Raw genomic sequence first — 21,740 nt, 5'->3', positions numbered from 1 at the left:
ATATCTCTAAGGCGTTCACTTTCTGCCAGCTGACGCTCACACTTCTGCTTTCTGCTCAAAACACACTTCACACACCGCACATCTGGGTCTGTGCAAAAGGCAGAATAAGTGCGCATTAATCCACATCTACAAAATGTAAACATAAACCTGGACATATTAAGTCAAATACATTTCAGTGCCCTGCCTCATTGGACTCTAAAGAAGCCCATAATCAATATGGATTTAGAACATTAGAACAGTGGTTCTCGAATTTTTTTCATGAAGTACCACCTCAGAAAAAAATTGTCTCCCCAAGTACCACCAAAATGAGCAGTATTGAAATAAAGTAGCGTAAAGTAACTCAGCACAGTTAAAAAAAAACGTGGCAGATTACCTCAGAAATATAGGCTATAAGTCATATATGGAATATTATATACATATTTTTTGCTAAATTTTGAAATATATGTAGCATGTACATGACATATTTTATTCCTCCGCGTACCACTAGAAGGAAGCCTGCGTACCACTAGTGGTACACGTACCACAGTTTGAGAACCACTGCATTAGAAGAAAGGAGTAACTCATCCTAATGTTTACAGACAACAATATTTGGATATTAGAAGCCAATGCCCTCAGCACTCGCCTATTTTTACAGATGGTTCAATGGTGGAAAATGGTGTAGCAGCAGCAATGGTAACTGGACAACAACGTTATGGAATCAGTCTGCCTAAAGAATGCTCCATATTCACAGCTGAAGCCCACGCTTTACTTTTAGCTTTGGAGTATATAGAAAATGTCCAACAAAAGAAATCTATCATTTTTAGAGACTCTAAATCATGCCTACAAGTTATGGAATCTTCAAAGAATGATCATCCTTTGATTGATAATATTTTAACTAAAGTTCATCAATTACAAAATCTGTTTTATCACTAAGGGTGTCACGATTTTGATTTTAAATCGAAATCGATCGAAATTTATGCTGAATTTCGATTATCGAATCAAAGAATAGAATCGTTGATGCTGCCACGCCCCCATGTCACGTCAGCTTGGCTTGCCAAGCGGGAAAAAACACGCTTGTTAAAGTGCTTGTTAAACTGCAGACGCAGGAGACCCGTCGACAGAGCTTAAACCTTCTCCTCTTTCTATGAAGTCGCCGGTGTGGAAGCATTTTGGATTTCCAGTGAGTTGTTGTCAAAAAACAACCAAAAAACAACAACAAAAAAAAACAGCTTTGCAAGCTTTGCTATGTACGTATTAAGAGTTCGTCCAATAGACAACACTGGCATCGCGATCCTCCGCCCCGCCCCCGTTTTACTGATTCCAGAAGACTTCTGAAATGAACTCTTTTAAGGACATTTTTAACAAAGTGAAACCAGAAAAGATTTGAGAATTTTTATCATGCATCAACACTTAAAATCGTATTTAATTTATGTATTCTTTTGTTTGTTGATTTTTAATTTTGTATATTTATTGTTGAAAGGTTCCTGCCATGAAAATAGCATTGGTTGCTGACATGGCATTAAATAGAAAATACAATACAATACAAAAGGCAGAATAAACCTTATTATTTAGGCTTATTTACTGTTTATTTGAAGGCAGAATGAAGATCGGCCCTATGAACTGACTCACCCCTATGGAACCTTTTCATAAGTGTTTAAAGTGTTTAATATTTTGATTTTAAAAACCGTATAAACATTTATATGCAGTTCTGTATGTATTATATCATCTTTGCGTCAAATTACAGAAAACTAATTACTTCAAATGCGAGGTGTTTGTAATGCAGCGTCTATGAGGCTAAGAGTAAATTTAACGTTGTTCTCCCCTCTGTCTCACAGTATTGCTCCCCTTTTTCTCAAAGTCTTGATAACACTATCAAAGAGTTTTTCTTATATTATTTCAGCAAATACGATTGTAAAAAAAAAAAATATTTGTTGTACTCTCCCATTCACTGTGCTCTGAGTTTACCCAAGTATGACGAATTCTGCTGTAGAGGAACCCGGAAAGGTGTAAAGGGTCTATTTGCTTTCTTGACAAATGCCTCTGTTTTATGTGTAATTCATCAGCACACTTTATTCGGAGAATATCTACTCTTTGGTGAATTTTATTATTTTTCTCTGCCTCTCAAATGACTTTTCTGCTCATTTATTAAAGGCTGAGATTAATAATCATAACAAACATGTTTCTTTAGCATAATATTACTAATACAACCCAATTTTCTTTTCCAGACAGCTTAATTGTATTATCTGCTTAATTATGTACAACTAGTCTGTGTTGTGACAGTATGAAGGAATTGTGTGGACGCCAGCATTGTTTACAGTGTAGGTTACTCCAGTTCACCACTAGCTTTAATGAAAAGATGAGGCTGTAGCGCCATCTGGTGGTGGAGTAAGGAATGAACATATGGATGATGATATTGTCTTGTTTTGTGCAGATGTTGCTGGAGATGCTGGTGAAAGAGCTCTATGCTGAGCTGAGTGTGGAGGCTGTTCAGACCTGAAGGCTGGAGGTTTGTTTCTGCTGGATCTCCTGCGTCAGGAATCACCCGGTGTGCTTGAATGTGTTGTGGGGGAGCAGGTCAGATCCACTGCCACTCGTCACCTTCTGATTTTCTTTCGTCTTCTCTTCTGTAATGTGAAAAATACGATGGAATGAGTGTTACACACCTGTATAAAGAAGAGGCCAGACCTCTGGAAACTCACTATACATCATTGTGACCATTATCAAAGCTTTTAATCGTGCAATATGTCATGTACAGTTATTGTGAAGGTTCTGTTTGTGATATTATTATTAATATTGTTATTATTATAGAATTTTATTTTTACCAAAATTAGACTAGAGCATTTATAAGCAATAAATTGCAAAAGAACTGTCACGTGTCGCGTCTTCAATCTAATGTTTAATATATGCATATATTCATGCATGCATTTTCCTTCGGCTTAGTCCCTTATTTATCAGGGTTTGCCATAGTAGACTGAATCGCCAACTATTCCAGCAAATGTTTTACGCAGCAGATGCCCTTCCAGCCGTAAGCCAGTATTGGGAAACACCCATACAAGCTTTCGCATTCACACACTACAGTTAATTCAGTTCATCCAATTGAACTAGAGTGCTGTGGGGGAAAACGGAGCACCTGGAGGAAACCCATGCCAACACGGGGAGAACATGCAAACTCTACACAAAAAACACCAACTGACCCAGCGACTCGAACCAGCGACCTTTTTGCTGTGAGGCGACAGTGCTAACCACTGAGCCACTGTGTCGCCCTGAAGGGATTTGTTTCCGTTATTTTTGCTTTAAGATCTCCAAAGCAGAAGTGCAACCCATCATTTGAAATAAAGTAGCATACGTGGATATTACTGAGCTGTTAAACGCCTGATTCTGATTGGCTAATGGACATTGTAGGTGTGCAGTTGTTTTCATATAACACACAGCCAAAGTAGTTGTTGACTGCATTACAGTTCTATATCACTATGCTTAATGATTTCAGTTATTTTAAATTACTTTATCAAAAATCAAATTTGAAACAGAAAGGTTTTGGATGAGATATAATATATATATTTATTTATACAGTTGAAGTCTGAATTATTAGACCGCTTGTTTATTTGTTCCCCAATTGCTGTTTATTGGAGAGAAGATTTTTTCTACACATGACTGATTTATTTAATCTTTGCCATGATGAGAGTAAATAATATTTGACTAGATATTTTTCAAGACACTTCTATACAGCCTAAAGTGACATTTAAATGCTTAACTAGGTTAATGAGGTTAACTAAGCAGGTATACAAGTTATTGTATAACGATGATTTGTTCTGTAGACTATCAAAAAAACATAGCTTAAAGGGGCTAATAATTTTGTCCTTAAAATGGTGTTAAAAACTGTTTTTAATATCATATAAAAATATTTCAGACATACTGTAAAATGTCCTTGCTCTGTTAAACATCAATTGCGAAATATTTGAAAAGTAATAAATAGGAAAATTTTTTGAAGGGGGCTAATAATTCTGACTTCAACTATATATATATATACACACACACACACACACACACACATATACATACATATATACATATATATATATATATATATATATATATATATATATATATATATATATATATATATATATGCATGCAGTAAAATGCCATTCATATTTTGAACTTTAATCATTTGTTTGTTTATATCTTGAAATTTATTAAATTAATCATTCATAAATCCTTTTCAAATGAACAGTTAATAAATTATTTTCAAATCAATTATTGTAATTTATAACGCAATAAATAATGTTTTTATTCAAACAATTTATTTATTTGAATTTAGCTTTTAATTTTATATTTTTCCACAATCCCAAATCTTTTGTGACGCTGTAATAACATGTTTGACCTTTTTTTGTTTAGTTTTTAGAATTATTTTGTACTCTAACTTCTAATTATTACTCTCTCTATTTTTAATCCCACAAACACACACTTCTTGAATAATAGTGGTTGAAAGTGATAATAATAGTGTGCATATTTATTTAAGATATTAGCAACACTTTATATTTAGAAATTTAAGTCATTTAAATTTAAATCTATATTTAAATTAATCTTTTTTAATAATTATTTTCAAAATCTGTTATTTTAATAATTGAAGCTAGTAATATATTTGAATAAGTTTTTTATTTTATTTTTATATTTTATTCTTCCTCAATTCCACAATTTTAGTGACAGCTGTAGTCCTTTGATTGAGTTTTTGTTATTTTATTTCTTTAAAAAAATTTGTTAAGTATATTTTTAATCACACACACACACACACACACACACACACACACACACACACACACACACACACACACACACACACACACACACACCTTAAATTATAATGGTTACAAGTGATTTTTTTATTGTGTGTACATTTATTGAGATATAAGCAAAACGTTTTTTGGTCAAAAACTTAAAACCCAAATATGAAAATAGTTGGTATATGCATTTTAGATAAAAAATAAAAGAAAGAAAGAAAGAAAGAAAGAGAAACACATTCATTATTAACCACCTCAGAAAACTTATTATTAATAACTTATTATTATTAATAATAATATTAATAATATGTGCTTTATAAGAACTAATAACAACTAACTATTTAAGTGAGAGCTGGTCCCCGTACTAGAGTAAGATAAGAGTGTAACTAAAATCATACTAAACATTTCATTGTATCCTCACAAGCAGCAATTTAAAAATACTGAGTGTCCAGAGCCGTCATCATTTTCACCTGGGAGATTAATAGTGGTTGCGTTCATATTTTTCCATGCGCAGCATCAATCTGCAGCTCTTTACAGATGAGTGGATCAATCCTGACAGCCTTGAGGAGCAGAAATGACAAATCACACAACTCAAGAGGCACTAATACACCAATCAAATAACACCACTAATGCTGCAGACACAACATCAGTTTAAATTCTGCATAGAAAACAACAGAGCCATTATTCGCTTGATGAGTCGTGACGTATGGAATACTGTTTCCGGGTCCAAGCCACTACTTGTTTGAATTGAGAAACTTTTTGTTTATGATCACTTTTTATCAGAGATTAAAGTGAATTTTATATAAAATAATTGTGTACAAATCAGTCTCTGGACTTGCTGCATCACAAATACCAAAATCTTAACAATTTATAAAAAATTAATCAGTTTCTGGCCATCAGATATTAGGCATGGATATATTCTACAATTGTGATTTTTGAAAGTATTAAATCGCTTTGTAAATGTTTATTATTACCATTCGATGAGTCTCCCCATACAGTTTGACCCGGCACTTGGACCCGGAAGCCACTTCACGCGAGATCGCTATTAACAAGCGGATTAATCACAATGTACGCATCCACAATTGTCACATCATAGGATATGCAGTGTTGATTTTAAAATATAGGGCGGCACAGTGGGTAGTGCTTTCGCCTCACAGCAAGAAAGTCACTGGTTCTAGTCTTGGCTATGGGTTTCCTCCGGGTGCTCCGGTTTCCCCCACAGTCCAAAGACAAGCGGTACAGGTAAATTGGGTTGGCTAAATTGTTCGTAGTGTATGAGTGTGTATGGATGTTTCCTAGAGATGGGTTGTGGCTGGAAGAGCATCCGCTGCTTAAAACGTGCTGGATAAGTTGGCAGCTCATTCCACTGTGGCGACCCCGGATTAATAAAGGGACTAAGCCGAAAAGAAAATGAATGAATGAATAAATTCAGATTATAGTTGACCTGAAGTCATTGTTCAGAGTAGAGGTCTGCATTCCCCCGGCTGTAGCGCGGGACCCGACAAGATGTCTTGCGGTGCGGGAATACATAACAATATCGCTCCCGACTCCCTGTTTGTGTCACTTGCTTGGCGCTGTGTGTCTATGTGTGTATGTGTTCAGCATTCGCAGCATTCCATCGACCCCCCCCCCTCCCCCCACCCCCCCACCGCAGAAAACGGGGCAAATCGGGCAGCGGGACAACGAATGCCGAACATAACCGGGAGCGGTCGGGTTCTGACTAAAACATGGCGGGAGCGGGTGGGATTCAACTTTTTGTCCCGCGCAGATCTCTAGTTCAGAGTTTGCAATTTGTTTTGTTTGCTAAAGACATGCTAATTTATTTATATTTTCCCAGCAAAAAACTAAACAAAAACAAAAAATAAACATGAAATGCAGCAAATTTTGGAGAAAAATCATCACAAAATCTGTGATTTTAGGCCATTTTTTAAACCAATTTTAAGACATTTTCCTTATAATATCCAGGATGGACTGGTTGAGCACTGAGCAGACAAAAAACAGCCACATACCGTATATTAAGAGCTGCACTGCATTTGATTACCGGTTGATAAGTGGAAAAGGATTAAAGTAAAACAAACCAACATGATCGAAAGTATCGAAAAAAAAAAACATTTAGATAAAATTGCTGATATGTCATGATACGGAATATCCCTGACTTTCATTCATTCGTTTTCCGTCGGCTTAGTCCTTTATTAATCTGGGGTCGCCACAGCGGAATGAAACGCCAACTTATCCAGCAAGTTTTTACGCAGCGGATGCCTTTCCAGCCACAACCCATCTCTGGGAAACACACACACACACACACACACACTACGGACAATTGAGCTTACCCAATTCACCTGTACCGCATGTCTTTGGACTGTGGGGGAAACCGGAGCACCAGGAGGAAACCCACGCGAACGCAGGGAGAACATGCAAACTCCACACAGAAACGCCAGCTGAGCCGAGGATCGAACCAGCAACCCAGCGACCTTCTTGCTGTGAGGCGAACGGTCTACCCACTGCGCCACTGCGTCGCCCTGAACCTGCGGTAGATGCCTTTCCAGCCACAAGCCAGTACTGGGAAACACCCATACACACTCAAATTCACACACACACTCACACACTACGGCCTATTTAGTTCATCCAATTCACCTATAGCGCATGTGTTTGGACTGTGGGGAGCACCCAGAGGAAACCCACACCAACACGGGGAGAACATGCAAACTCCACACTGAAATGCTAGCTGGGACTCGCACCAGCGACCTTCTTGCTGGGAGGTGACAGCGCTAACCACTGAGCCACCTGACTTTCAATACCTGGATTAGATCTTTTCAGAAAATCCCATGACCTGTGCAAAATGACGTTTCTGAGAAAGAAAGAAAGGAGTAACATCTCCCGATTCTGCTAATTGTGAGAGGAAATGTACCTGTGTGCAGTAGTGTTTTGCCTTGTCTCTGTTCTGCGGGACTCCTCTGCCCAGATGAAGACAGCGAGCGTAATAAAACATGCCTATAGCAATGCCCTTCCTGACGTACTCCTCCAGACAGTCTGTTTGCTGCGCTATAGCAGCCGTGTCCTTGTATTCGCACACTCTGAAAGTCAAAGCAGAGCATGATTCAGTTCACGTGTAAATCAGAGCGCTGCTCTTCAGAATGGTTTGTACCTCTGGCCGAGCGCGGCGGCTCTGGAGTAGAGCTGTCTGCGGTAGTAGCAGGCCGTGAGGTGACCCTGAGCGTAGACGCTCCCTCTTTCTGCTGCCTCCTTCAAGCAGAACAGAGCCGAGTCTGAGTCCCGCTGAACACCGTGACCATACAGATACATCAGGCCCAGAGCCGCCTGAGACTCCAGACTGCCGTTACCACACGCCTGTGAGTGCCAGAAGAACGCCTGAGGAGAGAACACACTTGCATTAATAGGGCTTTATCCAGCTTTTTATTACACCCTATGATGCTTTATGTGAATTATGGGAGTAAAGTAAGTGTGAAGTATTAAAAATCAATATAATAGGGTGTCATTACTTTCCTCACAGGAGGATTTCCAAGTGTGTCAAATTCTATATTTGCATACCTGTACATACACACACAGTTCACATGATATCAGATTGCTATTTGTTATGTAATTGTATTGTATACAGTTGTATATTGCCAAAAAAAATCAGAGGCTGATCCTATGCGTTTTATGACCACGAACACTGAAAAGAAAGTCAAGTTTTCTCTGATGATGTGTGATGTTTTTAGTGATTTCAGCACCTTTCTGAGGTCGAGGCTCTCGGGTCTGCTGTAAAACATGCCCAGAGCGGATTGCGCTTTCACACTGGCGTTCGGGTTTCCATCGTCAGCTGCCAGGAGCCAAAGTCTGTGAGAAACACACACACCCTTCACATGTTCTTCCCATTTTAAAGGTGCAAAATCAAATTGCTCTTGATCTTTTGAAATATAAGACATCCATTAAAACATTCATAAAGTAAATGTTAACTCTGCTAACTCACCCTTGTTTTAAACCTTTACCTGTTTCTTTCTTTTGTTAAACACAAAAGAAGATATTTAGAAAAATGCTGGAAACCGGTTACCATTTGTTTTTCTTACTATGGAAGTCAATAATTACAAGTTTTCAGCTTTCTTCAAAATATCTTCTTTTGTGTTCAACTGTTGAAAGAAATTCATAAAGATTTAGAACCACTTGAGGGCGAAGCAGTGGCGTGCAGTAGGTAGTGCTGTCGCCTCACAGCAAGAAGGTCGCTGGTTCGAACCTGGGCTTAGTTTGCATGTTCTCCCTGCGTTTGCGTAGGTTTCCTCCGGGTGCTCCGGTTTCCCCCACAGTCCAAAGACATGCGGTACAGGCGAATTGGGTAGAATGAATTGTCCATAGTGTATGAGTGTATGTGTATGTGTTTGTGTGGATTTTTCCCTGGATAAGTTGGTGGTTCATTCCGCTGTGGCGACCCCGGATAAATAAAGGAACTAAGTCGACAAGAAAATGAATAAATGAATGGAACCACTTGAGGGTGAGTAAATAGTGAGGAAATGTTCATTATTGGGTGAACTATCCCTGTAAAAGTTCTTGTTATACACTAAGCAAAGCATTTTTTTTAATCAAGATGTAAACTGACATGGCATGGGTACAGTATATAATTACAATCACTTCAGCTTTTTACATTGGATATCATATACAGATTCATTTTTAGTTTCTGTGGTTCTCCACATGCCTGATAAACAGGACAAACTGAAGATTGAAGAACTTTCTCTTTAATGCGTTTGCATCTGTCTTCACACTTCAGGAGGACCTCAGTATCAGGGATAAGTGGATGGTTTATCTTTAAACTGTGTGGCTAGATTAAAAGCAGTTATTAATTTTTTTAAAAACATTTTTGGGACAATATTATTAGCCCCTTTAAGCTATTTTTTTTTCCAATAATCTACAGAACAAACTGTCGTTATTCAATAACTTGCCTAATTACCCTAACCTGCCTAGTTCACCTTATTAACCTAGTTAAACTTTAAGCTGTATAGAAGGGTCTTGAAAAATATCAAGTAAAATACTATTTACTGTCATCATGGCAAAGATAAAATAAATCAGTTATTAGAAATGAGTTTTTAAAACTATTATGCTTAGAAATATATATATATATATATGTGTGTGTGTGTGTGTGTGTGTGTGTGTGTGTATATGTTTTATATTTATATATATATATATATATATATATATATATATATATATATATATATATATATATATATATATATATATATATATATATATATATATATACATATTTAATATATATACATAGCGTTAATGGTGGAAACTGATGATCAACAGTAAAAAGAACATATTTGACCTCTTCTCAATAGGGAAAGCCACCAACAATCGAGAATGCATGATTATATGGTGTCATGGCTTCAAATATCAAAAAAGTCATCATAATGGAAGTCAATGGGACAACAACAGCCACCAACATAATAAAATGGGAGTCAGTTGAAACAATACACAAAGGTTACATATGTCAATTATATTTAAGTTATTAATTACATAATCAGGGTTTCTGCAGGTTTCATCAAGTCAAATTTTAGACTTTTTAAGACCCTTTTAAGACCATTATGATTATTTTTAATGGCCCGGTTGGACAGATTGCTTGCCACATAAAAAAAAAAAAAAAGATATTTTATTATATCTCAGTGACATCAAAACAAGAAAACTAGTTATATACACTATTTTCAACGTAATATATATATATATTTTTAATTCAATGACAAGTTTAGCATTGTTAAAAGTATATTTATTGTGGAGGCAATTACATAAATAATTTAAAATATATATTTGTTGGCTTTTGGTCCAAATTGATTGAGTATAACTTCTATTCAACTTAATGCATTTTTTTTTGTAAATATTATGTCTACTCCCCATTCTGTAAAAGTTTTTATATGAATGGAAGATAACGTAAAGAGATAAATTGCTCTGTTATTATGAGGAATTGTGTAATTGTTTTTAGTTTTTTCACCTGGTTTTATTAAGATGAATTGTTGGCGATTGGATGGATGTCAGCCTGATTGAGTAGCTTTACTTAGACAGAGGAAAATAAAGTCCTGTTCACAATTAAGACATAGAACACAATATATATATATATATATATCAGTGAATTCAAGACTTTTTAAGACTCCATGGATACCCTAATAATGCTTTGTCTGTGAATGATGGTTTCATAGATGTTGTCAAAATCAAATCTGCAGTCCAGGCCTCTTCACAAACAGAGTCAGAATGAGGGTTGAAATTAATAGTTTTTCCAGCATATCTATCCATTTTTAGTGTAAATTAAAAACCCATGTTATGACCCCTTTAATGCACAGACGACTTGTCAGTGATGTTTTGCTGATTATTTCTCACCGCTCCGCTTCACTGCTGGACGCCTGCACCCCAAAACCCTCCAGATACGCCTGACCAAGGTTATACAGCGCTGCGTATCTGACAGAGCCCGCTTCAGACGAATCCCAGAATGCAACTCTTCCCATGTACTCCACTGCTCTGCCCTGTTAAAGTTTACATATAGACATCCATTAAGCCTGTTTACATTAAGGATTATAACTACGACAATAAAGATTTAGCTTTAATAATGAAATATATATGTATATAATAATAAAAATGGCATTCATCTTTAATTATAATAGCACAAAGTAAGGAAATCTTTGTGATGTTTTGGTGCATGCAAAATAAGCAGAACAATATTACGCACTGATGTGCACACTTGTATATTTGTTATAATATTTATTTATAGTTATTTGGTCTTGCTATTTATATTGCTATAATATATATATATATATATATATATATATATATATATATATATATATATATATATATATATATATATATATATATATATATATATATAGAAAGGACATTTTTCTTATTTTAACTTCTATTTAACAACATTTCTAATACTAATAAAAACTCAATCAAGCTATGAGTAAATACTAATAAATAATTAGGAAATACTTAGAGGGACAGTTCAGCCAAAAATGGAATTTCCTCACTCAAGTGCTTTTAAAATTATGAATTTCCTTCCTCTGTTGAACACAAATGAAGATATTCTGAAGAATGTTGGAAAACAAGCAGCCATTGACATCCATAGAAACAAAAAAATACTATGGAGGTCAATGGCTGTTTTTGCAAACATTCTTCAGAATATCTTCCTTTGTGTTCAAAAGAAACTCAATCAGGTTTGGAATGATTGTTAAATTTAGGTGAACTATCCCTTTAAAGTGAATATTGTATTTTAATATTATTGCTGTTTAGATGGCATTAATATATCACATACAGGCTTTGATAATTGCATTTGCTTGCTCTTAGCATGTTTTTTATATGATTTACTGTAGAGTTCATAACATCAATAAGTTCCTCACAAGGTCTTCTTTGGTTCCAAGGCCGTCGTAGTATATGACAGCGAGCTGATAGAGAGCTTGAGGATCTTTATCTTTAATTCTGTTAAAGATGAGCTCTGCTTCAGTATAGCAGCCCTAAAGGAACAAAGACACAACTGTGAACATCACCAAACCATCATGAATGAATCTACTGCCTGTCTGAGGCAAAAAAAAAACTCATTCTCACACCATTCTATCTTGTAATATATGTATTACATATATTACAGTATAATGACCACCAGGAGTATGACCATCACCTGCACATAGTGTAACTGTCCCAGGAGGAAGGTGGCTTGTGAATCTCCTGTTTCTGCTTTCTCTTTCAGCAGATTCATTGTCTTCTCCACCGATGCAGCATTGGTCTCTGCTTAAATTAAGTTAAATAGAAATGGAAAACATTCAAGCATTAAAACAGTAAATACAGCTTTACTTTTCACCCATAAATTACAATTAATCTTGTATATATAAATTTTTTTTTTACTTCAGAACTATAATCCTTTTACGACAAATTAATTAAAATAATTAAAGATATCAAAAGAATGAAAGATTACAGCCCCAAATACAAAAAAAAAACCCTGATAATTTAGATCAGAGATGGCCAAAAGTAGGGCCAAAATTTGGCCCACGGTAGTACTTTTTTAGTATTTGGGGCTGTGTAAATTTCCTGTTTGCTTTCTCTTTCAGCAGATTCACCGTTTTCTCCACTGATGCAGCATTGGTCTATGCTTAAATTAAACTAAACGGATATGGAAAACATTCAAGCATTAAAACAATAAATACAACTTTACTTTTCACCCATAAATTACAATTAGTCTCGTATATTTTTCTTTTACTTCAGAACTATAATCCTTTTACGACATATTAATTAAAATAATTAAAGATATCAAAAGAATGAAAGATTACAGCACCAAATACTAAAAAAAAAACCCCTGATAATTTAGATCAGAGATGGCCAAAAGTAGGGCCAAAGTTGGCCCATGGTAGTACTTTTTTAGTATTTGGGGCTGTGTGTGAATCTCCTGTTTCCTTTCACTTTCACCGTTTTCTCCACTGATGCAGCATTGGTCTCTCCTTAAATTACTGTAAATTAAATAAATAAAATAAATAAAATATAAAATAATAAATATAAATCTAAATATAATGTGTATTCCTGCAGGTTTTGCCAAGTTAAATTTAAGACTTTTAAGACCATTATGAATACAATTTTAGACTTATACAACACTAAGGTTTTTTGTTTTTTTATATCCCAGTTGGAAAAGATTTTCACTTGACCTATCAAAAAATTATTATAATTTAATATAAATTTAATAATAAAAAGGTCAGGTCAGGATCTTCATTAGTAAATAAATGAAGTTTCACAAACAAATTTCGAGAGGAATCACATGATATGACTGACAGTCATATCACCAATCAGATTATTCCAAACTCACTATAAGAAGCCAAGCAAAAACTACTCCCTTATCTTCGTTTTCCAAAGAACCCCCCCCCCCCCCCCCCCCCATCAACTATCTCCGAGCTCAGGGTTCTCTCCAGGGATAGCATGTCCAACCTGCTAACATTTGTCAAACAATATCTAAGTGAACTCTTGAAATGAAGAAAGTTTAAACAAATGTTTCAGTAAGAAAGTAATTAAATGCTATTTTTTTATTAAAAAAGGTAAATATTTAATTGAGATGGATTGTTGGTGATTGTTTGAGAGCTAGATTGGGTAGCTACACACGTGCAAAGGAAAATTAAGACGTGTTAAACAAAAGATTTAAGACCTACAACACAATACTTAAGTAGACTTAAGACTTTTTAAGGACTAAAATTTAGCTTTTGAGATTTAAGACCCTGCGGACACCCTGTATTTTGACCAACTGTTTATTTTTATTTTGTGCGAATATGATCTAGAACAGGGCAGCGTGGTGCTGCAGTGGGTAGCAATGTCGCCTCACAGCAAGAAGGTTGCTGGTTTGAGCCTCGGCTGAGTCAGTTGGTATTTCTGTGTGGAGTTTGCATGTTCTCTCCGTGATTACGTGGGTTTCCTCCAGGTTTCCCCCACAAGTCCAAGGACATGCGCTGTAGGTGAATTGGGTAAGCTAAATTTTCCGTAGCGTATGTGTGTGAATGGAGGTGTATGGGTTTTTCCCAGTGATGGGTTGTGGCTGGAAGGGCATCCGCTGCGTAAAACATATGCTGGATAAGTTGGCGGTTCATTCCACTGTGGCGACCCCAGATTAAAGGAACTAAGCCAAAAAGAAAGTGAATGAATGAATGATCTAGATAACGACAGATTGAATACAAGTTCTACGTTTAACTTAAAAAAGAAACTTAGAACTTTCATAAGGTTTCTTATGTTTTTATAACGTTACATAAATATATGTTTGTAGTTGAAAATTATTTCACTCATATTTGCACTTTTCCCACACAAAATAAATAAAAAACATTAACACAGAGACACTTCACTTGAATTCATTAGCATTCTATAATTTGTTTATATATATATATATATATATATATATATATATATATATATATATATATATATATATATATATATATATATAAACTTGTCTAACTATAGTTAAGCAACATAAATTGTTCGTAAATATTATGATAAATAAAACCTGCAGCAAATTTTGTGTTAAATGTCGTAGTTTTGCTTCACCTGAATGCGTCGACTCTTCTCTGCCTTCTTCATAAATCTGGTTTATAGCTCTGAGGAGCTGTGAGGGTTTGCTTTTCTCCGTCGAGTCCAGTTCACTGCAGTCCATTTCACTCGACGCTTTACTAACGGCTGTCTCTAAATCACTTCTTTCAAACACGCTTTACTATTACTGTCAGTCAGAAACATTTAATAAAACAAACAGGGTTTCTTTTTCCACTGAGCTGTGGTTTTCTCTGACAATAAAGTCAGATAAAAAGAGACAGAAAGAAACGCGTGTCTTACGGCGGAGAAAGTAAATAAAGCGCCGCCAAATACACTAAGTGTTACCATGACAACCGTTGATGGCCTCACAAACAGCACTTGTGACGCTTGTTATTCGTATTTTATTATATATTTACAATTCAAGTGTTTATGTTTTCTGTTGGCTTTATGAATGTGGTTCCCCTCAAATATTTTTCCGTTGTTATGAAAACCCAAAGCACATATCTAATTTCTTTATTTTGTAGGCATTTATGTTCACAAGCAAAAATGGTTTATGTCATTTTTGTGTTTTCAGTAAATTTTCTGGTTGAATTGAGTTATTTAATTTCATATTTGAGAGCACAAATGTTATGCTTTTATTATTATTATTATTATTATTATTATTGTTATTATTATTATTATTATTATTATTATTATTATTATTAATCGATAAACACAAAGGCCTGTTTGGTCTGCATGCTTGTCTATGCATTTATATATTTGCCATCACAATGTTATGTATACTCTATATAAATAGCAATATACTAATCAACATTTTTATAGTTATAGTTAATACTCAATATTATAATTATTCAACAATAATGCTAAACATTATATAATAATGCTAAATTATATAATATTACAACAATAATACTAAATTAGTTAATTATTCTACAATATACTGTAAATTTTTCTTCTCCCAATTGAAATGTGATTTAACAAAACAAATGAATATTTTTGTTAGTCATTTACTAACATCTGTAATACAATTTTAGGTATTTACATTTTAACATATGTACTATAAATGCAAATAAAATGTTTTACATAGAATTTTTTTTTAAAATTTATTTATTTATTTTTTTTTATGTTTTACATAGATGTTTTGCTTCTGATTACAAAATAAGAGTCCGCAAACACAGCAAGAATTGAGCCTTGTGGGTTGCCGTCGTGACCCACATGTCACAACACGGAAATGAAAATTCAAAACACTAATCCGGCAGATTCTTGATTAATCGTGTGGATTTAGTGCATTTTCTGTCAAAAGTCATTTGTTTGCGGTCAGTGAGGAATCAGGCCCCAGGCTGGACTCTCGACGTGTGTTTTTTCATGAGTGTGTGGAGTGTTATTGATGACAGCTACTGATCTTAATCATGAAGCTGAGCTCTTCAGTATTTGCTTTATTGTGTCTCATACTTGAGATTGTGTCCATCGCTCTTTTCCTGAGAGGATTCTTCCCTGTTCCTGTCAAATCCTCCTTTTCAGCCAAGAGCAAAGTGACTGATATTCCTGCAGAGCCACAGACAGGTAAATATTAAGGAGGCTGATAATAATGAAGATAATGATGATTATATAGTAATTTAAATGGTATGATTTCCCCCAACGCTAAATTATCTATAATATTTTCATTGAGCCCGATTAACTTTTTGCTGTTGTTTAATAATTGTTTCATGTTTTAATTTTTGATAGTTTGATGTGTGAAATTATTTATAATTAATTACCTGATTTTTGTTGTTATTTTTTGCGTCATTTTATGTATTATTTTATGATTTTAATTAGTGTTTTTTATAACTCAGTCAGAACAGTTAATAATTTAAGGGTATCATTTTATGTTTTTAATTTTAATTATCAAAATCAGCTTATTACTTATAAGAAATTAAGATTTGAAATAAAATTTTAGTGTCACAAATGATTCCAAATTAAACAACATTTATTTATTTATTTATTGAATTATCCAGTATTTACATTTATTCAATAAATCTTAAGGCAAACCAATTTTACATTTATATATATATATATATATATATATATATATATATATATATATATATATATATATATATATATATATATATAAGGTATTTATTAAGAGGCTGATTTAGATGATGATGATTGTATAGTAATTTAAATGGTATTATTTTCCTTAAAATTAAATTATCTGAAATATTTTCCCTGAGCCCGATTAATTCTTTGCTATTGTTTAATAATTGTTTTATATTTACATTTTTGATGGTTTGATGTGTGAAATTATTTATAATTAATTACTAGATTTTTGTTTTTATTCTTTGTGTTTTTGTGTAGTTTTATGTATTATTTTATTATTTTAATTTGTGTTTTTTTAACTCAGTCAAAACAGTTAATAATACATGGGTATCATTTTATGTTTTTTAAATTTTAATTTTCAAAATCAGCTTATTACTTATTAGAAATTAAGATCTGGAATTTAATTTTAGTTTCAAAAATGAGTCCATATTTAACAATTTATTTATTTATCCAGTCTTTATGTTTATTTAATTAATTTTAAGGCAAAACTATTTTCCACAGTTATATTTTAATTAATTAATTATATATATATATATATATATATATATATATATATATATATATATATATATATATATATATATATATATATATATATATACATACATATATATATATATATATATATATATATATATATATATATATATATATATATATATACATACAAATAAGTAAATAAGTAAATTTCTGCTTCTCTTGACTTTTTTTACATTTGTGTTTATTATATTTCTATAATATATAAATTTGGCTGTACTAGTTTTTTGACCGGTATTGTAAGTTTTTATGTTAGTAGTTAAGCTTTGACACATTTGACTTCAATACTGATTAATCTAATGTATATGCACAAATATAATATTGTACATATATTTTTTCCCCAATTTCTGTTTAATGGAGAGCAGATTTTTTTCAGCATATATCCTAAACACAATACTTTTAATAACTCATTTATAATAACTGTGTTATTTTATCTTTGCCATCAGCATTGAATAAAAAATATAGAATTAAACCAATCAGTGGTGGCGAGTGATAACAATAATAGTAATGATAATAATACTGACAGTAAAAATGACAACAACAACAATAATACTACAACAGCAACAACAGAGAGTCAGATAAGAGTGTTTTTGTTTCTGCAGGTAATAATGCAGTTAACTCCAGCCGAGCGCCGGCGCTGCTGTTTAAGCGTGTGGTGATAGTCCTGATCGACGCTCTCAGGGAAGACTTTGTGTTCAGCTCTGATGGACGGAGGTTTATGCCCTACACCAGACACGTGGTGGAGAAAGGCTCGTCTCACAGCTTCATCGCCAAAGCCAGACCGCCCACCGTCACCATGCCCAGAATTAAGGTCAGAAGCAGTCCAATCACATCTTTTCATTACTAGTTAAGATTTGTTTTTGGGTCACACTTTACAAAAAGGTTTCATTACTTAATGTCAGGCAGATATGATTCTGACAGTATGACAACCTTGGATAAAAATGTCACAGGGCGACACGCTGACTCAGTGGTTAGCGATGTCGCCTCACAGCAAGAAGGGCACTGGTTCGAGTTCTTGGCGTTTCTGTGTGGAGTTTGCATGTTCTCCCTGTCTTGGTGTGGGTTTCCTCCGGTTCCTTCCTCTTGGTTTGAACCCAAAATTTTGCCAAACAGGCGCTTTTGCATTGCGTTGTGACACTATATCGTCCACCAATTCGACTCTTTTCTCCTCACGTGAATAATGAAATGTGACGCATTGTAGCTATGTTCAGATTTTAATTATAGAGCATGTTCTCAATTAAGGTCAATTACTTATAATTATATTTTCCATTTAATTCAAATAAATATTTAATAATAAAAAAAAAACTTAAAAAAAACAAATGTGGGGACGGTGTCACGGTGGAAAAGTGATGTCATCGGTGTTATGTCTTAAATCGGTATCACCGTCAACACCGTCTATCCTGGCAAGCCTAATAACAACTTTATTTCATTTATTTTATTCATAACATGAACAATAAGCTAATAAATGTATTATTTTACTCTACTGTTTTTGAATTTGTCCTATCCTTCGCTGTAAAAAACGCTTTGTTCCACACACTTGCTTTATGTTGTCCGGACACAAATTAATTAATCAATTAACTTTATTGTTTTTTTGTTTTATTTTTTACAAATTTAAGTGGATTGAACACAAAATGATTAAGTTATCCTAAATAAAACCTCAAGAACTCTGTTGCTTCAGCTCAATATTTATTTATTTTTTTCTTTTACTTTTTTGTGTTTATTTTGGGTTGTTTTCTTGTTTATTGTTGGAATAATCTATAAATAAGTACGTATTTAAATATTTTTTTTAATTACATTTGAATAATAGTATTAATAGAATCATAATCATTTTTCTTCTAATTGTTGTTGTATACTTTTATAATGCAATTAGAATTTGATCTTTGCTTTTAAAAGTAATTAAATAAACAATTTTAATAAACAATATTTTGTCAATTTAATTAGAGTTTAACAAGAAATACATTTAATGCACTTACTATATATTTTATAATGTTAATAATAATAATAATAATAATAATAATTTGATAATACTACTACTACTACTAATAATAATAATACTGATAATAATAATAATAATAATATTAATATTATTAGTAATAATAATAATAATAATAATAATAATAATACTGCTAATAATAATAATAATATTGAAAATAATAATAATAATAATAATAATAATAATAATAATAATAATAAATAATAATAACACAATACAATATATACTTTATTCTTTTAGTTGTTTTGTTTTTTAATTGTACTGTCTATTCTATTATAATCTATTTCCATTGTTTTAGTTAATTGAACTCCAGAAAATTGTCAAAATTATGGCTTAATTTTAAATATAGTGTCTATTCTACTTAATTCTAATTAAATAATATGTTAATACTTAGTGTTTATAATAATAATAATAATAATAATTATTATTATTATTATTATTATTATTATTATTAGTAGTAGTATTATTATTATAGTTATATTAATAAAAATAATGTTTCATTCTATTTATTATTGATATAGTTATTATTATTGTTATTATTATTATTATTATTATTATTATTGTTATTGTTACTGTTGTTGTTGTTGTTGTTATAATAAATTTAACAATAGTTCAACTCAATTATATCGAAATAAACTGTATTTTAATTGGATTGGACATATAATTGGATGCATTTTTAAAAAGAAAATCTAAATAACAACTGTGTTGCATGCAAAATGTGGCACACTGCTCAATATGCTGCTGACTGGTGCAGACAAGAGTGACATTGATCCTGGCCATTCGTCACAGTCATTGATTCGCTGCATCAAATGTTATTCATTGTGAATGAAGGTTATCTGGAGATTCTGCTCACGACACAATCGATAAAGAAAGCCACGGAATGGGTTTCAGTCATCTTCAAGTTATTTATTCCAGCACAGCGTTATTTTTCCAGCATTATACGAGTGCTATGTTGACTCAGTGTGTCCAGCAGATGGCAGTCCTGATCCATCAGTCTTATAAGAGTTCTATAATTGTATTTGGGTTATGGTTAGAGGTAAATACAGTTAATAGGTAATTTAATAAATATTGTAAACAATTGTTAACATCCGGCCGCAGCTTTATGCCTAAATAATGTAAACATCTGTGTAAGCTATGTCACATTACCTCCTGGAATACCTCCATATTGTGTGGTGTCAGAAGTGGACATTATTCAGCTTTCTGCTCCTCTCTTTCCTCCTGCATTTCTTCAGCCTTGTTTCTTAATTCAGAACTGAGATGTAAACAACTGCTGCTGAATTAATAGGTTTTATTAACCTTTTAATATTACTCCAGCAGCTGTTTGTTTGATAAGGATCTGTCGTGTATTGGCCAGAGCAGAAGAGCAGGAATCAGCTGATTTCTTTTAGTAATAAAGCAGATCAAGCCAGAATGAGTCTGAGTGGATTTACATCAAATCCTGCTGTCACTCAGGGTGGGCTTTACATGAGACTTTATTCTTACAGTTATTGTTTATGTTTTAGACTGTATTCCCTTTTGCATTGTAGCTTTAGTTAGTAACTAATTAATATAAATGAACAGGAGAACAGGTTTCTATGGAACTTCAGGTGGTTTCCAAGGCAACATTTATAATGTTTAGCATCTTATTTAATTTAATTGTTTTAACAAGATTTAGCATGCAGTTAAAAATAACACCACTAAACATATACATACAGGATCTATTGGAATTTGTAACTGTTGGAAAGTAATATTAGATACTGATGAATGTTACTCATTCGTAATAATAATAATAATAATAATAATAATAATAATTATAACATTAATAATAAAATTAATAATAATAATAATAATAATAATAATAATAATAATAATAACAATAATAATATTAATAATAATAATAATGGTAATCATAATATTAATAATAATAATAATAGTGATAATAGTAATAATAATAATAATTATAATAATAATAATAATAATAATAATAGTATAATAATAATATTAATAATAATAACAATAATAATAATAATAATAATAATAATAATAATAATAATAATAACTAAACAACAACAACAACAATAACAACAATAATAATAATAATAACTAAATAACAACAACAACAACCAAATATTAATAATAATAATAATAATAATAATAATAATAATAATAATAATAATATTAATAATAACAATAATAAAAATGACAATTATTAATATTTTTATCAAACAAAAATTTGTCTTAATATTTCATATTTACTTAGTTCATTTAAAATATATTTAATGAAAGGTCTATGTACATTTATGTAGCTATTTAATACAACTATAATGTAGCTTTATGATGTTCATGTTGAAAACGACTGCCTTTAT

General features: G+C 32.6%; 3 protein-coding genes across 10 annotated transcripts in view; 2 read left to right on the top strand and 1 right to left on the bottom strand.

The window, feature by feature from the left end:
* snx25 (sorting nexin 25) overlaps nt 1-2,850 on the top strand; it is an 83,690-nt gene extending 80,840 nt beyond the window's left edge. The window contains 1 exon segment of the mRNA NM_001163293.1: nt 2,411-2,850. Coding sequence (NP_001156765.1) covers nt 2,411-2,476 — 66 coding nt within the window. The 3' untranslated portion in view covers nt 2,477-2,850.
* On the bottom strand, nt 2,023-15,122 carry lrp2bp (LRP2 binding protein). Of its 2 annotated transcripts, none has more exons than XM_073921064.1 (9): nt 14,805-15,110; nt 12,412-12,521; nt 12,137-12,250; nt 11,121-11,263; nt 8,489-8,594; nt 7,903-8,126; nt 7,666-7,831; nt 5,228-5,317; nt 2,023-2,603 (listed from the first exon to the last, which is right to left on the bottom strand). In XM_073921064.1, the coding sequence occupies exons 1-8, from the start codon at nt 14,908-14,910 to the stop codon at nt 5,252-5,254; spliced, it is 1,035 nt and encodes a 344-aa protein (XP_073777165.1). In that variant the 5' UTR covers nt 14,911-15,110; the 3' UTR covers nt 2,023-2,603; nt 5,228-5,251.
* Nucleotides 15,123-15,992: 870 nt separating this feature from the next.
* pigg (phosphatidylinositol glycan anchor biosynthesis class G (EMM blood group)) overlaps nt 15,993-21,740 on the top strand; it is a 218,338-nt gene continuing 212,590 nt past the window's right edge. For all 7 annotated transcript variants that reach the window (XR_012390142.1, XR_012390141.1, XM_073922448.1 and 4 more), the window contains exons 1-2: nt 15,993-16,349; nt 18,005-18,213. Coding sequence is in view for 5 of the 7 variants with exons in the window: in XM_073922448.1 (XP_073778549.1) it covers nt 16,196-16,349; nt 18,005-18,213 (363 nt within the window). In the remaining 2 variants the exon portion in view is untranslated. The remainder of the gene's footprint in view (nt 16,350-18,004; nt 18,214-21,740) is intronic.

Source organism: Danio rerio, chromosome 14, assembly GCF_049306965.1.
Source record: "Danio rerio strain Tuebingen ecotype United States chromosome 14, GRCz12tu, whole genome shotgun sequence".
NCBI classification, from domain to species: domain Eukaryota; kingdom Metazoa; phylum Chordata; class Actinopteri; order Cypriniformes; family Danionidae; genus Danio; species Danio rerio.
Note: the sequence above shows the minus strand (reverse complement) of the source record. Positions and strands in the feature narration are given on the sequence as shown.

Coding starts and splice junctions, on each gene's coding strand:
- lrp2bp (XM_073921064.1), bottom strand. CDS start 14,910: ATGGACTGCAGTGAACTGGACTCGACGGAGAAAAGCAAACCCTCACAG. Junction 11,264..12,136: donor TTGGAACCAAAGAAGACCTT/GTGAGGAACTTA, acceptor AAACTTTAACAG/GGCAGAGCAGTGGAGTACAT. Junction 7,832..7,902: donor GCCGCCGCGCTCGGCCAGAG/GTACAAACCATT, acceptor TTTGACTTTCAG/AGTGTGCGAATACAAGGACA.